Consider the following 15,798-nt stretch of genomic DNA (forward strand, 5'->3'; position numbering starts at 1 on the left):
TCCCGTGATCAGCACTTCCATCTCCGTCTGTGACACCGAATATCACTTTTTATTTCAACACTGATGGATATGCTTGAACAGAGTCTGGACACCGCAAGGTAACTCGGTCAAAATGGCTAACTGAAAGAAGCTAGCCGCAACATGCTATTTCACACAGCTAGTTTACGACGCTAACCAAGGCCTTACTTATAAAGTGTTGTCAAAACGAATTTAATGTGTAGACTACAGCTAAGTTAGCAACACAGGTGGACAACTCTTTAAGCGGTATAACTTGGTTATATCCAAGAATAGTAGTGTTCATAGTCAACAGCTAAGAGAGCTTAAGCTAGCTTTTAAAACAAATAACTATTCTCAGCCACTCTTGGTAAACCAAGGGCAGTTGCTGTGCTGTGTTTTTCATTATAATTGTCCTGCTGGCTGACTGACTTCCCAGACATCACTTGCCACCCCTTACGGTGAAGTGGAGGGTCAGTTATTACTTTCATTTAATACATTGATATATAATTTTCACAAACATTAGCTGGTTGCGTAGCTTCTAACAACTGAGGTATTTCTGTATCCGCTTTGCAGCCAAGAAAAACAAGAAGAGGAGGTTGTCCAGGGATCTGAAGGTAAGGATTTATTTACTAAGCTGTCTTTGATCACACTGTAGTTTTGTGTGCGTACACAATACTTTATTTTAAAAAAAAAAAGCCACAAGCTCTTTCCTCAGTACACTTGCTTTTCTTTATGTGCTGCAACATTGAGCTTCGTTATTTGCAGCTACACTCGGGGCTTGTTAGCTGTTTAGTTACTTTTTCCATTCTAACTCCTGTTTCTTTATCCCCCTTTTCCCTTGAAGACGGAACAGGAGAAGAGCAGACAGCTGTTACAATAGCCAGTGTACCTCAGGCTGCATTTGGTGACCATAACATACAATATCAGTTCCGCACCGAGGGTGGGCAGGTAAGTAGTTAGTTGATGGAAGTGTGGACACTACTGATTGTTGCTGTTTAATACCCATTTCAGAAAGCGTCTAAGTGTTCCTAATTGCATAAGGGCCTAGACAGTTAGAATAAATTGCCTCTGTTTAGCACTTATGAGAGTACACAAACAGCACAGAGTGGATAAATGTCCATGGGGTGTTTGTGCAGCACGATAATTACCAACTGAGAACTCTCAGCTGCATATTGATGGAGGTGGTTGAAAAGATGCTTGGACATATGGCAAACAACAGTGAGTGATTATATATGTTGAAGAACCATACTCCCGACGACAGTCCTTAATGTTTAGGCTTACATTTTCTTTTTTTCTGATTGTTTTTCTTTTTCTGTGTGCTTTGACACCCTCCTCTATTACAAAGTCAGGAGGAAAGCACTCAGTAAATTCCCTGAAGGTATCAATGTTTATAGTCTTTTTTTTTTTATAGCCTCAAAATTGACTGTTGACCTTTGTACAAAAGTGTCTCCTTCCTGTTCACTATGTGGTTTTCACACCACTGTTGGTCAGTGGTAAACAATGGGTCAGTAATGCCAGCATATACACTAAAAAAAGGTATTGTGACATTCATGTTGGTTTACCCTTACTGGGTGGTTTGCGCTGGAGGAAATTGAGTCAGTGATCCATGTGGTTCAGGCATAAACAAGACTAGTGTGAGCAATCATGTGATTTCAGTCTGGTCTGGGATTGGCATGAGACTGCTGTCACATGTCAGTCAGGAGGAAAGTCACATGATAGAGGGATACAAATACTGATTCTTCGAACAAACAAGCTCATTTTCCTTGCTATTTAAAATTAAATCAGGCGCATTCTGAAGCGTAAGCATATTGTGGGATGGTGAGATCAATGCACAAGTGAGGTTAGAACTGTAGTGTCAGGATACTAGGCTGAGCAGTACGGAAGCAACAGATATGATAAACAAATCAACAAGTCAGGTAAGGTGCTGTTTTATACACGGTATGATTGAATAATGCAAAAAAAAAAATACATAGAGTAAGGATATAAATGGGGAAGCAACTAGTTGCTCTCTTTGTTTTCTTCTTATTCTCTCTTTTTACCCAAATTTGTTTTTCGTCTGTGCAGGTGACGTATCGTGTTGTCCAGGTGACTGACCAACACCTTGATGGAAGAGATGATGCAGGAGGAGCAGTGAGCGTTGTCTCAACAGCTGCATTCACCGGGGCTCCTCAAGCTGTGGCACAGGTATCAAAAGTTTACACTTTTGACTGGACCAAAGGGAAACCACTAGTAGTTTAAACCGTTTTTTAAAGCTTGCTTTCTTTATTTACGTGTTAAAGGATAAGGTGGAAGTTAATTTCTGCGTATTTTCATTTGCAACAGTCTCACTGAAAACAACTAAAACCAGTGTTATTCTAATTTCTTTTGTTTCTTTGTACACGCTTGTCATGTTTTAAAACATCAAGTTAACAAATACTGTTAAAAACATGAAATATATCATGGATCAGTATATACATCTATTGGCTGAAAAGTAGGTATATGAAGTTATTACTGTCTCAGTAATATTATTTTAGCTATAAATTATGTCTGACAGTGCAGAGTGTGGCTGTAAGTAAGGCACACAGCCATGCTCTTGTGTTGGGTCATGTTTTTTTCCCCCGCTTTATGTAATGTTTTATGCAGACCAACACTAACAAAGATTGCTGTCTATGAGTGAAACAAGATGGTGTAACCAGTTTTTGGTTTCAAGCTGGTAAAATAGTATCAACTTGCAGAAAGGTGTGTTGTTTTGGTTACTCCTAAAAACAATTATGCTTATTAGCAAATTGTGAACTGTTGTGAGTACTTTTGAGTACACAGATAAAGCTTTTTGCTTTATCTGTATATATAATTCAAAAACGTAAAGTAAAAAAAAAAAACCAGTGTTGTATATCTATTATTATCAGTTATTCTCACCAGTTTTCCATATCACATCATCTCTACTTCACCGATTCACTGAAATTGCAGCAGCGGATGTAATTTCTCTAAGCTTGCCAAGATGGAAAAATAGTCTAAAGAGTGAATTGTGTGCCCGAATATAATATCTAGTCAACACAAAGTGAGTCACATAGGTGTATAGTTTCAATGTGTGTAGTGCCAATAGTTGTTGCACAAGAACTGCAGTAACAGTCGGAGCACAGTTTGAGCTAAAAATATGCAATTTTTCTAGCAAGAACAGACCAAATTTGTTTTCATTAGTGCTATACTGATGGCTTTACTGACCTTGCTATTATCCCCGCTAACAAGATCACTGCTGCTTCTTTGCCTCCCTTTATCCTAGCTGTCAAATGGAACTGTGTCTTGCTTGGGGGGGTTTAGCAGGGATACCAGTATTGAGTCTGACAGAGGATGAGGTGTGCGTTTACCTGCTGTGACTGCTCCATTGCTGCTTGTTCATGGCTCTCCTCTGTCTCTCTCTCTTATCTGTCACAGGCTGTGATCCAGAACCCTTTCAGTAATGGAGGAAGCCCAGCAGGAGAGGCAGTGGGAGGGGAGACCCGCTTCGCTTACTTCCCCGCAACTGCGGTGAGCGACGGGACTGTGTCTGTGCAGGCCGCCACGGACCCCACACTCACACAGGCAGGGGGTGAGTCAGTTCTCACACCTAATTTGGGCTGGGGCTTATCACAGTGCTGCAGAGCTAATTAAGCTATTATTTTCAGTGACAAACAGAAGTGTGTTTTGAAGAACCTTAAGGAGAGAATAGCTGTCCTTTTTTTTTATTAGTGAAACACGATCCTGACAGTTTGAGCTGATAACAAAGAAATCAGGGACATTTACAGCAGATACAAAGAATAAGCAATATATCTAATCCCTCCCTGTTGAGATAAATTATCTATGCTGAGCCTCTAAATATCAATATTTTCATTCTCTATGTAGCTTTTATAAATAGATTTCCTCACCAGCTTGGGTGACTAACCCACGAATCCCACTGGTGGTGCTTTATATGACAAAAGCGGGTGAAGTAATACATGTTCAATTCATATTTACATATGTTCACTAACATATATATTTGGTGAGGAAGAAGCAAAGCAATCCAAAGATGATAATGACAATTGCACTTGCTTTTTTATATATATATTTTTTTACACATGATAAACCTAAATATGTGTTGCAGAATCAATTTGCTCTGTGATTCCTTCCCCCCCATTTGGATATTTTTGATCAGTAAATTATTTTAAAATATAATTTATGATGCTGGAGAACGCAGTTTTCTCCAACTGTGAATCAGCAATTTTCAAGGGTCATTAGATCTTTATTAAAGTTGTAATAATTATGAGAAATATTTTAAATTGCACATACCCAGCAGCTCATTTTAATCTGTTTCAGATTCCTAACTTGGTAATGTGATGGAAACATTTTTTGCCATGACTAGAGTTTGCCTCCTCCAAGTCAAATATTATCAGATGCCAAAATTAAATTTGCCATGCTTACCATGTTTACTTCATGTCACATGTCTTCCTATTCTGCTTCTCTTCCTCTTTCCTACCATATGCCATCATCTGGCTGTACTACCCGTCCTTGTGGTTTTATGCTGGTTGTCCAGGTCAGGCTATCATTGGCTGAAGCTGTGTTCGCTGAGCGCTGTAAGTGCTCAGTTGACCTAGAGAACAAGATCTAGGCTTTAATGCCTCTTTTTTTTTTTAACTAAAAAATAAACAAAACAAAAAACTGCCATCTACCTATTATGGATTATTCCGCTAGAACTAGCAAGAACACTGTTACTGCTGGCTGGCAGTTGACTGTTGGATGGTCATTATTTGTCTTCAGGATTGTTATGAAAGAGTCGAACATTGTGGGTCTCTAAGGATTTTATGTAGGAGAATGTACAGCCTGGACAGGAGTTATTGTAGAAACTTGTAATCCATCACCCAGTGTTCCTGCTGCTGGTGGTGCTTCTTGCTGTCATTTTGGCCCAGACTTGGGGTCTAAAAATGCTTGAAACTGGGATTCAACGTATCTCCAACATAAATCTATAGACCCAAGGCTGAAAGAGACAGTTCAAGTGCCACATTTAAGATTTTAGCCCTATACCTCATACGATATCATATTGCCCACAATAATTTTGGTATAACTATTTGCGATACATAAAAGTGTCTCGTCTTGATAAATATAGCATTTATGTTTGCTAGGGTACACAACAAGTCCAAGCATGTCTTAGACTGAGAACTACATGTCAGCCTCCAGTGATGATTTAGTGACCAATGCTTTGCAAAATACACAAGAAAACAGTTCACCCTAAAAGTAGAAACAGCAAATTTGTTGAACCACTTGAAGCAAAGGGCATACAACCAGGCTATGAAGAAGATGCTAGCTGACACAAAAATAAACAAATGCAGCTATTACTCTAGTTGCATTTGGTATGACTGGAAAAGCAAGCATTGCATGAAAATTACTCATGTGTTACATGGTAGAAAAGTAGGGCACTAAGCAGTTGTTTAAAAAGCTCCAAGCAAAATCCAAAATTCTGGATAAAAAATATTGTTAAATTTCAATTTTATTATGTGCTCTTAACTAAAAATGTAAATCTGTTTTTGTGCGTTGGAAGAAAAATACCACAAAAACAATTAAATGTAACTCCCGCTCATTGTCTCACTTACCACTAATACGTATAATAAATTACAGCTTTGTAATTTAATAAACTGGAATTACACAGTTCCACAAAAACAATTAAGTGTAACAGTGCAGGCTGCTAAAGTGTGGCTGGTTTAAGTTGCTTTTTGTTAAACTAAAATGTTAGACAGTTATATTTTATTTTACCTAAAAGAAAAAAAGGGTGGAGAATTCCCTTCATTTTGTTTGCACTAATAAATGCTGCTGCCTGCAAGCTGCAATCACCAATAAAATGTTCAATATTTTTCTTCTGTGTCATCAAAAATAACATTTCCTTGAACTACTGTGATATAATTTTGAGACTACATCACCCACCCCTAATATCCAATGTGACCTTACATTATGCATTGTTTGTGTCTTCTTGAGAGAGATGGATACTTTGGACACATAGAAATAAGACAATATTTTGCTGACTGTAACATACATATGGATGTATGTAGTAGTGGCAGCAAAACTACACAAACAAGTAGCAGGCACATGGCACTGAAACTTTCATAGTAAAAGAACAAAAAATGATTTACTTTTTTCTGTTATTTTGTAATCCAACTCATAAACATGATTAAAAAACACAAAAATGAAATGAGTTTAAAACCCCACCTGAGCTCAGTCATGCTCCAGTAAAACACCTATGTAGAGGCACATCTGGGGTCACACAAGGTCATTGCATTGATTCCTTAAATCATTAGGTTTCTTTGATGTAGCTCATCCATTGCTAATTACAGACATAGCTTGTCAAGCTCATGCAGCACATCCACACACACACTGCTTTTCTCTCTCGTTGAGCATTGTGTGTCTACTTCCATCACATGACTTAAACCCACAGAAGTCAGATACCCTTAAGGCCATATCAGTTGATGCACCTCAGCTGTAACTTGTATAATAGGCTCGGCTAGGTGCAGCTTTAAGAGTGAGATTGGAGCCAAAGTGTTAATGCAGTTTGATATAAAAAGCAAAGCACTTAATGTGCATTGAGCATCTTAAAACATTAAGACGTGGCCTCATTCAGAGGGAGCATCTGCAGTCTGCTTTAGCAGCAGATTGGAAAGCCAGAGTGCCTGGTTAAAAGACTGAATGTACCTTGCTGTTTTCATCTGAGAAATACTGATTTTCTTGTATGTTTTCTGTTAGTGACTGATTCTGCGTTTTAGTCCTTGATCACATTCTTTGAAATAGAAATAACTACAGGCTGAATGTCTGTGTCAAGACCTGTTATTTGGGAAGGTTTTCTGTGAGAGGACCTTCATTTTTTGTGGATAGTTTTTTTTTTTTTTGTGGCAGAAAATTGTGTTGCTCATTTTGTTTGTCAGGCCAGGTCTGCCATCTTGCTGACCCAGATGACAAGATTAGGTGGCTTAAGATAAAATAAGTGGATTTATTTCTTGATGATGTTTTGGCTCTTGAATGAATATGGTATGGATGAGTAGTGTTAGTAGAATATTCTTCTGTCTACATCTTGATTGTACATGAGAGTTGAGCCTGTTTCTACACAGTTGGCACAGTTGCATCCTTACAAGAAATTTCGGGGTTCCACTTTGCTAGTTGGCTTAAGGATTTCTGTGTTATTTTATCGTTGTGCCAGATGTGGCTTTTCTCTACTTTCCTCCCACAGTTTAATGACATGCACGTTAGGTCAGTCGGTGATTCTGAATCAGTCGTAGGTGTGCATGTGAGTTTAAATGGTTGCCTGGCTCTTTGTGTTAGCCCTGTGTTGAGCTGGCAACTTGTCCCTGCCTGTTGTCCAATTTCAGCTGGGACAAGCTCCAGCCACCTTCCCCTGGATCCTCGTTGGATAAGCACTTAAAAAATTAAATGAATCAAGTCAGTCTTCTGTGAAATGTTGAGCTGTCTTGCTCTTCATTGTTGACTGATTACACCTGTGCCTTCCACAGGTCAGTTTTATGTGATGATGACCCCTCCTGATGTCATTCAGACAGGCACACCACGAACCATTGCCCCACGAACACAGCCATACCCTGCGTAAGTATCATCTCTGTCATCTGCTGTTTGTGTGATGGAAACAATATTGCCAGTGCAGCTTGAGACACATAAAACTAGGCATGTTTTAATTTCAGTGGAGTTTAAAAGTAGATTTAATGACAAAAGCTGTTAAATACATCTAATATCATAATAATAAAGTTACTATGATAGGTTTCAGTTAATTTTGATAAGGGCTTTACGCATTTATTGCAGCAATAAATGATTTGTGTTTAGCAGTGTGGCTCTGCTCTCTTAATGCTTCAGAGTGCATCTCTACAAAACACATCCTTTCAAGAAATGGTATCCATCAGAGTCTGAATTAGTACTGTCATAACAACGAGGGCATAGATTATCATTAAAAGATAAATATAACAGCAATATAAAAAAAATTGTTGCACTTTTTCAAAAAGCCTCTAAGATTGTGATGCATTGAAAAGGCAATAAAGTCTTATTTAACATAGCAAGATGTTCATTTTGTGAATTATCATTCCTGTTTTAAGGTATACAGTAAAGCAGTGTATGTTTCAACCGTGTGACTAAAAAGGGTTGCTACTGTGTTGGTTCTGGAGTCAGATCTACCCCTTTCTCATACATCTAGTTTCAAAAAGCCAAGATATTGATCCGCAAAATGCTCGAATCGAGGTGGCAGAACAGAAGCTAAAAAAATGAAAGGGTGAATATGTCGTAATAAGCCGTTTAAAATAGTTTCCTAAATTCAGAGTTTAAATGAGATGTATTTTCAAAATCAGTATTTAGCACGCTATAACTGTAACTGCTAATGCAAGAGGAGAGTGTAGAAGTAGAGGGGGTTAAACTGCAATGCAGCAGATTGGAATGATGTATTAGTAGTAATCTATCTGAGCAAAAGAGAATTGTCTCATATGAATGAATGTTCTATTCAAACATGACTGAAAGACTACTGTGACGTCCATTTGAACAACTGCAAGGCTCAAATTTCTCAGCCTTGCTGCCACTGCTGTTTTCTTTTACTCAAGGCTGTTTTTCTGCCCAGGTAATCTCTCTTGTGTTCACCCCGAGTTCATGGTTATGATTGATTTTTAAGGATTTCTTTTTTTCTTTTTTTAGCACATGGTAGCCACACATCTTTTTTTTCCCTTTTTTTTTTAACCTTTCGAACTCTCATACTGTTTATCGCTAAAATTCACAACGTGCATTATTCTAATCATGCATCAAAGGGATCCATCTCAGACTCTCCAACTGTTAGCCACATGCTGGTGATTGCTGTTATTAAGATCATCAGCAGGCTCACCTGAGCAAAGGGTTTTAATTTTAATTGCATGCGAACCAAGCTGGTTTTGGCCTACTACTGATTTTTATTCAGAAAAGGGAATTTAAACAAGCTTTATTTATTTATTTCATGGTTCATTTGAGTGCCAAAACACACCGGCACAAGAGCCATAGCCCTGTGAGATTCAAGGCTCATGAATGTCGGCTAGGTTTTGTTTTTTTTGTTTTGTTTTGTTTTTTTTGTACCCTGTTTGGGACGAGCCAGTTTTTTGCCTGGTTGGTCACTTAAAAATTAACACATGACCCAATTTCAAATTGAGTTAGCTCCGAACCTAAGTGAATATTCCTCTGATTTCATCCAGGCCTATACTTAACCTTTAACTCGTGAAAGTGATGGGATTGTGGTCAATCAGATAACACTGCTATAAGGAGAATAGCAACCAGGATACAGCACTTTATCTTCTATTTATCTTCTATTTATCTTCTATCTAAGCTGTTTTTTTACATTTCATTTCTCATTTATTTATTTATGTGTTTATTTATTTATTTTTCCAAGAACTAGAGATTATTTTTTTGTTCTTCTGTTCAGGACACATTTAAGGGGAGTTGTGACTTATTGTACATGAATAATTTATGATTTTCAGTGACTTCAAATAGAATTATATTTACATGTAAAGTGATGAACCGTGACGTTTTCGTTGGTCTTGTGAGCAAAGTGAATGAAAACTACCCAACCTATCTGCCATTCACAGAGATGAAAACGAGCTGCTGCAACATGAAGTTTTAAACTGGTGAGGACAGTTTCCACATTTCTCCCCACTCCTCTTACAGCAAATGAACTAATCAAATTAGATCACAAGAAGCAAAGAAGCACACAAACCTCTGCCCTTCACTTTTCTCCACCCCTCCCTTCCTCCCTGGTGATTCTCCCTGCTCTTGATGTGTGAGACACAGATGTAGCAATTTTTCAGTGCTGACCCTGATCCATTGTTGTTAGTACTGCTTGTGGCAAATGTATTTTTCCATTAGGACCTAGAAATCAGTTCATTGTTCTCCATCTGGAAACAAATGGCTCACTCCACACTTTTATTTTAGTATAATTTTCAAAGTGTCCTTTGTTGTAGCCATTTGAGTTTGGTTCTCTTTCAGCCTAGTTTTAAAGTTGGTCATAAAACTATATGGACAGCATTTGCTCTTTAAGTGCATTTTGTTGATATGACAGGGCTATTGAGATAAATTGAGCCAATGGAAGCCATGTGCTTTCACTTGGAACATCTACTTTCAAAATAAGTAGTTATTTGTGACTAACTAGCTAATACTCACAAATTTTTGTGCTCATTTTTTTTGAGACAATGACAGTAATATACACAGGATCTTTTTTTTAAAAAAAAAAAGTAATTATTATTATTTTATTTTTTTTAGAATTATTTTTCTGAACTCTTCCATCGAGGTGATCTGAATCTCAGCCTGCAGTCTCTTGTTTTTCACTGTGTAATTTAATGAAATATTGTCAAGGCCATGGCTTGGTGACATAAAAGCAAAACTTTGGAAGAGGGTGGAGAGTGGAGGTGCATTGGTAAATGATTACATTTGTCATTTTAAAGATCAATAAAAAATTGTGCAGATCTTTTTTGTTTTATACATGCTGTATTCAACATATGGAAAGTCTTCTACCAGAGGAAACGTACTCATAATTTTTGGGGTTTCTCTGGCAGCCTTTACTCTCGGGGGCACTTAAAAGAGGTGTGCAGGGAAAAAACATTCCTCTAGGCATGTACATTTAGTTATTCAAACCGCCATCCACATATTTTAACACTTTGCCTAAGAGTACTGTTTGGCTGCTGAATCCATTATACAGCTGAAATCCCATTAAGATGTGTTGAGATACATGTGAGAGAGCCGTTTGGCTTAGCTGACTATCTCAAACGAAGCTATCAGCAGTCAAGTTGTGTTGATTGGACACAAATTCTCTGCAGTAGACTAGAAAAGATTTGTTTTAAGAAAGACAAAGAAGACAAACAACCTCATTGGTCATTTATTACGTCACACAAATTGCAGGCAAAATTGCAGTGGCAATAAGGAGTAGTTTAGTTTATTCTCAGAATTTTGTAGTCCCCGGTGTTCAGTTAGTGAAACCAACACTTGGTTGTACAGCTATCAACCACAGCTTTAAACCTAGTTGAAAGGAATAACATTGATTACCTTTTTATAATGTAATGCTCTGTCAGGACATCCCGGGTCCAGCCTTTTATGTGGCAGGTGCCCTCAGTGTACACTAGACCACATTTGATTATGTGTGAGTGTGTTATTGGTCTCTTCATGCCATGGTGGGTGGTATGATAAGTCTCCTTGTCACGTCTCTGAGACTTAATTAACTGAATCCTGGGGGAGGTTGCAAAGACAAGAGACAGTTGTGTCATTAGGTGTACACCCCAACTTCAGTAAGCAGCATCTGGTTTTCTACAGTGTTGTAATTTTACAGCATAATAAAGCATTGCACTTCCTCCAGGCCACACCTGGGAAGAGGACAGCCAGCTAAAGTAAGGAGGCTAGCTGATTCTCAGTATTCCAGACAAGGCAGCTTGGCTCAAGGCTGCAGGCGTCAGGACTGCATATGTGACCTCATAGGGCTGTGCATCATTTAATATTTCTACCAAAGGCACTAACCATCTTCAGAGGCTCATTTTAAATGGCAATAACAATAGGCTTGAATTTAAAGATAACAGTGAAGAATGGTTTTTAATAGGCAAAGGATTTGGAGGATTGGATTGGATTTGTGTCCGATTGTATGGAGCGCAGAGATGGGAGATATTGTAGTGCATGAAAAGTGTTTTATTTCCTGTCTATCTGCAGGAAAATGGATGGACCCCGAACACCAAGAGATGAAAGGAGAAGAGCACAACATAATGAAGGTGGGTAATTAGTCATGATTGTGGCTTTTGATTTCATCAGACAGTCTTAACACAATGCCGTGTGGTGCCTAAATGGAACATTTTTTGATGAAAGAAAATCACTAAGCCCTCACAAAATATTCTGTTAAGAGTAAAAAAAAAAAAACCAGCATATAATTTTGACCAGCCACTAGAGGTTGCTGTTGAGCTGTCAAAATCAGTCAGGAATGTCGGTACTGACGAGATCCGGCAGATGAAAACCTTGTTTTGTAAATCAGAATGACCTGTGATCTTTTACTGTAGCTTAAATTAGAAATCTGGAAATGTGGCTTGTATGCATATACTCCTTTTAAAAACAGTTCTTCTTTCATCTCTGTTCATCAGTCGAAAGACGGCGAAGAGACAAGATCAACAACTGGATTGTCACACTTTCCAAGATTATCCCAGACTGCAGTATGGATAGCACCAAAACCGGAGCAGTAAGCAGTTTGTTTGTCTTTTAAATTTGCGCTTGACTCATTAATACTCTATAAAAAATTATATTTATCACAATAATTATATTTCTTTTCTTTAAAAAAAACAAACAAACTGTGACAATGCCTCTGTATTTATAGAGCAAAGGAGGCATCCTGTCTAAAGCTTGTGACTATATTCGTGAGCTGAGGCAAAGCAACCAGAGGCTGCAAGAGAGTCTGAAGGAAGTGGAGAGGATACAAATGGACAATGAGTTGTGCAGACAGCAGGTATGAATATCAGTCTTTGCTCTAGGCTGCAAATGGGGCATCAAGCGAAGTTTCCGTGACTTTGGTAATGTGTAAAGAAGGGCTATGAATGATAATTCAGAGTCCTCCTTTGAGGTGGTTGGGTGTAGCAGATAAATAAACTTGCGCATAATAAGGCCGGCATAGTGGGCTTCATATGTGGCTGTGAAGATTGCCACTGCATTGAATAGATTAGTTTGCTTTATAATTCAATGCAACATTCTTTCACTTGAGTCTCAGAAGCATGAAATCCACCTAGCCCCATATGCATCTTCATTTCTCTGAAACAAACCCCCTGAGACTTCAGGCTGCATAGCTGATCATCACAGCCTGACAAAGTGGATCAAAGAATTTGCACTCAGATAATGAGAAGTGTTACCTGAAATCAGTGCTTTGAGAGACTGTGGGAATAATATACACAGGGGTTGTGTGAGAACTAAGTGCATGCTAATGCACTCAAAAGTATTGTGAAATCTTGCAGCTCTGAGTCTCTTGCTTGAATCTTGGGTCTGCAAGCGATTTAGTGATATATTCTTATTCAGATGCTCAAAGCTGAATATCCTTCCTCAGTCTCTCAGTAGGGAGGCAATGAATTCAGGATTCGCCCAGGGGAAATGTAGCAGAGATGACATACCTCAAGATTTGATAATCCAGTTGGTTGTGGGCATCGGTGTCTTACAGGGTCTACACACACTGCTCTCTAATCTCAGGGATTGCATAGTCCTGTGTATACATTAGTCAGCTCTTATTTTTCAAAGGAAAAAGTTTGGTCAGTAAAGTTAAGGCTGTATTTTGCTGTGGAGAATGTTGTGGATGATGCATTTTTTTCTTCTTTGGTTTAAGATTGAAGAGCTGAAAAATGAAAACGCATTGCTCCGAGCGCAACTCCAGCAGCACGGCATCGAAATGGTTGGAGAAACGCCACCACAGTGAATGAAACCAAAAGAGCAGCGCAGGGCACACCCACTCAGACATATAACTGACACAGTGGGAAACAATGCAAGAAAAAAAAACCAACAACAAAAAAACGAGAGACTTTATGGAGAATCACTTTCTTTTTAGTGAATGCATCCTCCCCTGGGTTCCCAGGTTGTGAACCCTTCACAAGCCGATTTTGGCTGCACTTGACTTTTCCAATCGTATTGAGATAACCACCCGCTGCAGCTGAGTAGAAATGTGCTCCAAGAAAAGATGCCCACTCACCTTTATCAGGGTGCTTTACTGTAGGACTAGCTATGAAAGAGACCCTCTGCTGCCCTTCTTTATTTGTATTTATGTAGCTTCATTCATGGACTACGATGTTTGTCAGTTATTTCTTTCCTTCCCAAACCCTTTCCCTCGTTATTAATTTTGACTTACTTCATGCTTTTATTCTGTTTGTGTTTTTGAGTTCTGTATTAATATTTTGTTTTTAGCCCCTTTAATTTATTAGTCTGCTTGCTGACAGAAGCCTTGATGGAGACCCGTTACGATGAAATTTATGCATCCAGTGAAGCCGACATCAAAGTATGAAAAACATGATTCTACAGACAGAAATAATGTGACACACATAGCTTACCTAGACCCAAAGACAAACAAGAATCTGTGCTTGCTGATGATTCTGGGCTGATTTATGTAAATATGGCTTCTCATGTTTTAATACAGATGTTACAGAATGTTAAAGCAGATTATCTCTGGGAGTAAACAATCAATAACTCATTAGTTCCATGCTGGCAATTGTCAAAACAATTACAACAAAGTGTGTGCAATCTATGAAGTTCAGTTTGCTGAGGCTAAAATGTGGTTTACTTGAAGTGTTGGGCATTTGCTGGTGAAGTGGTATTTAAATACAAAGTGAAATGTTAGAATGTGGAACATGCAGACACGTCAAACTTCATGTTGTAGAGAGGTGAGCGGGGCAAATCCCAACTTTTGCCACATATTTAGGTACTGTGGGTTTTGTTTTCATCCTTTGTCGGGTGACTTACCTGTGTCCCAGTACATGCAAGAATAATCCCCATGTTTCATTTCAAGCTGTTTGCTCTATTTTGGTATTGCAACACTTCAAATGGAGCTCAACGCACAAGGGGGTGGGGGGCACCCTGGAGAGCAGTGCTCAAAGACTTTGCTCACTATAGAAAATGAGTACACGGAAATTCTGTGTTGCAGTTCTTAGTTGAGCATGACTCATTCTCTACGAAAAGACTAAATAGTTTGCATGCGGGTAACTTGGAAATGATCTTACATATTTCTCCACCCACGCAGGCAAACAATAAGTAAACTGTAATTGGTTGTACAAACAGCAAAAGGCAACATTAATGTTGCTGAAGGTTTTGTGAATGAATATAAATGATGTGTTTTGGGGTTTTTTTGTTTGTTTGTTTTTTTCCCACTTGGGAAAATGTGAGTGGAAGAAAGATGTCAAACTTCACTTAATAGAGCACGATTGCTTCTCCTTGTATCAACAGCTCAGGATCCAGCAAAGAAAAACCAACACTCAGACCCCTGGCAACATCGGCTATCACATTTTAATATCTCAGACTTGCTTGTGCTTTTAAAAGTGCTGTTCTGCTGCAACAACTGGATTCAAACCTGGGCGATATAGTGCAAGTGTCTGGTCTATCAAATGAGGCTCCTAGCCAAAGTCGAATGATAGATGTTTTGCAGTAGATTTTTTTTTTTCTTTACATCTCAGTGAGGAGAGACGTGAATGTGAAGAAATGAGTACTGCTTAAAAGATGGTTGATCAGAAATCAAAGGTCATTCGTGGCTAACTTTTTTTTCTTGCATTTCTTTTTTTTGAAATGGCAAAAGGAAGAAAAAATCCTCTTTTCCTCTGTGTAGCAGCCTCACTGTTCTCAGGTTAGAGACATGTTTTCTAAGCAAAATGGTGGAAAATAAAACTTTCACTATCTAAACATCTTTGTCTGTGGATCATCGTTTACCAGATCTTGGGAAAAGCTGAATATATATTTTTATTTCCATCCGCCCAGTAGCATTGCATATTATTATATACATTATATACATATACATATAAGAGTCATTGTAATTTAAGACATTGATTTCCCTTTACCTTTTATTCTTAAATACATTTGCTCTAATTAAACCTAATCATCCCATTGATGTGTTAAAATTCAATGAAAACTAACCTGATTATGACTGTAAAGTAAGTTCAATCCTTTTTTCTTTTTTTTTTCTTCTTTTTTTAAAATTAGTTATCTAGAATTACTTGTCCCTAACATAGACATAGTAGGCTATCATTTTTGGCTATCAAGTCAATAAGTCAACACAGTTTACATAAAAGAGTGGGTGTGACCTGTAGGAAACAGACGGGTCTACATGCAGCCGAGTGG

The 15,798-nt window shown here is 38.3% G+C and overlaps 1 protein-coding gene across 3 annotated transcripts; it reads left to right on the forward strand.

Moving 5' to 3' along the window:
- The first annotated feature begins 40 nt into the window (after positions 1-40).
- On the forward strand, positions 41-15,363 carry usf2l (upstream transcription factor 2, c-fos interacting-like). Of its 3 annotated transcripts, XM_005736054.2 has the most exons (11): positions 41-98; positions 571-611; positions 842-945; positions 2,062-2,181; positions 3,409-3,562; positions 7,479-7,566; positions 9,567-9,605; positions 11,668-11,726; positions 12,090-12,184; positions 12,320-12,448; positions 13,310-15,363. In XM_005736054.2, exons 1-11 carry the CDS (start codon positions 64-66, stop codon positions 13,397-13,399), a joined length of 954 nt encoding a protein of 317 aa, XP_005736111.1. In that variant the 5' UTR covers positions 41-63; the 3' UTR covers positions 13,400-15,363. The 3 variants fall into 3 exon arrangements, with proteins under 3 accessions (XP_005736111.1, XP_005736112.1, XP_005736113.1); XM_005736055.2 differs by lacking the exon at positions 9,567-9,605; XM_005736056.2 differs by lacking the exons at positions 41-98; positions 571-611; positions 842-945 and adding an exon at positions 1,696-1,913.
- Positions 15,364-15,798: the final 435 nt, after the last annotated feature.

The sequence above is a fragment of the Pundamilia nyererei genome, unplaced genomic scaffold, assembly GCF_000239375.1.
Source record: "Pundamilia nyererei isolate P.nyererei 1_Seehausen unplaced genomic scaffold, PunNye1.0 scaffold00067, whole genome shotgun sequence".
NCBI classification, from domain to species: domain Eukaryota; kingdom Metazoa; phylum Chordata; class Actinopteri; order Cichliformes; family Cichlidae; genus Pundamilia; species Pundamilia nyererei.

Excerpts from the sequence above, each read along its gene's own strand:
- usf2l (XM_005736054.2), top strand. The coding sequence starts at position 64 with ATGGATATGCTTGAACAGAGTCTGGACACCGCAAG. Across the intron at positions 2,182-3,408 it reads CTCCTCAAGCTGTGGCACAG|GCTGTGATCCAGAACCCTTT; the intron begins GTATCAAAAGTT and ends TATCTGTCACAG. Across the intron at positions 3,563-7,478 it reads CACACTCACACAGGCAGGGG|GTCAGTTTTATGTGATGATG; the intron begins GTGAGTCAGTTC and ends TGCCTTCCACAG.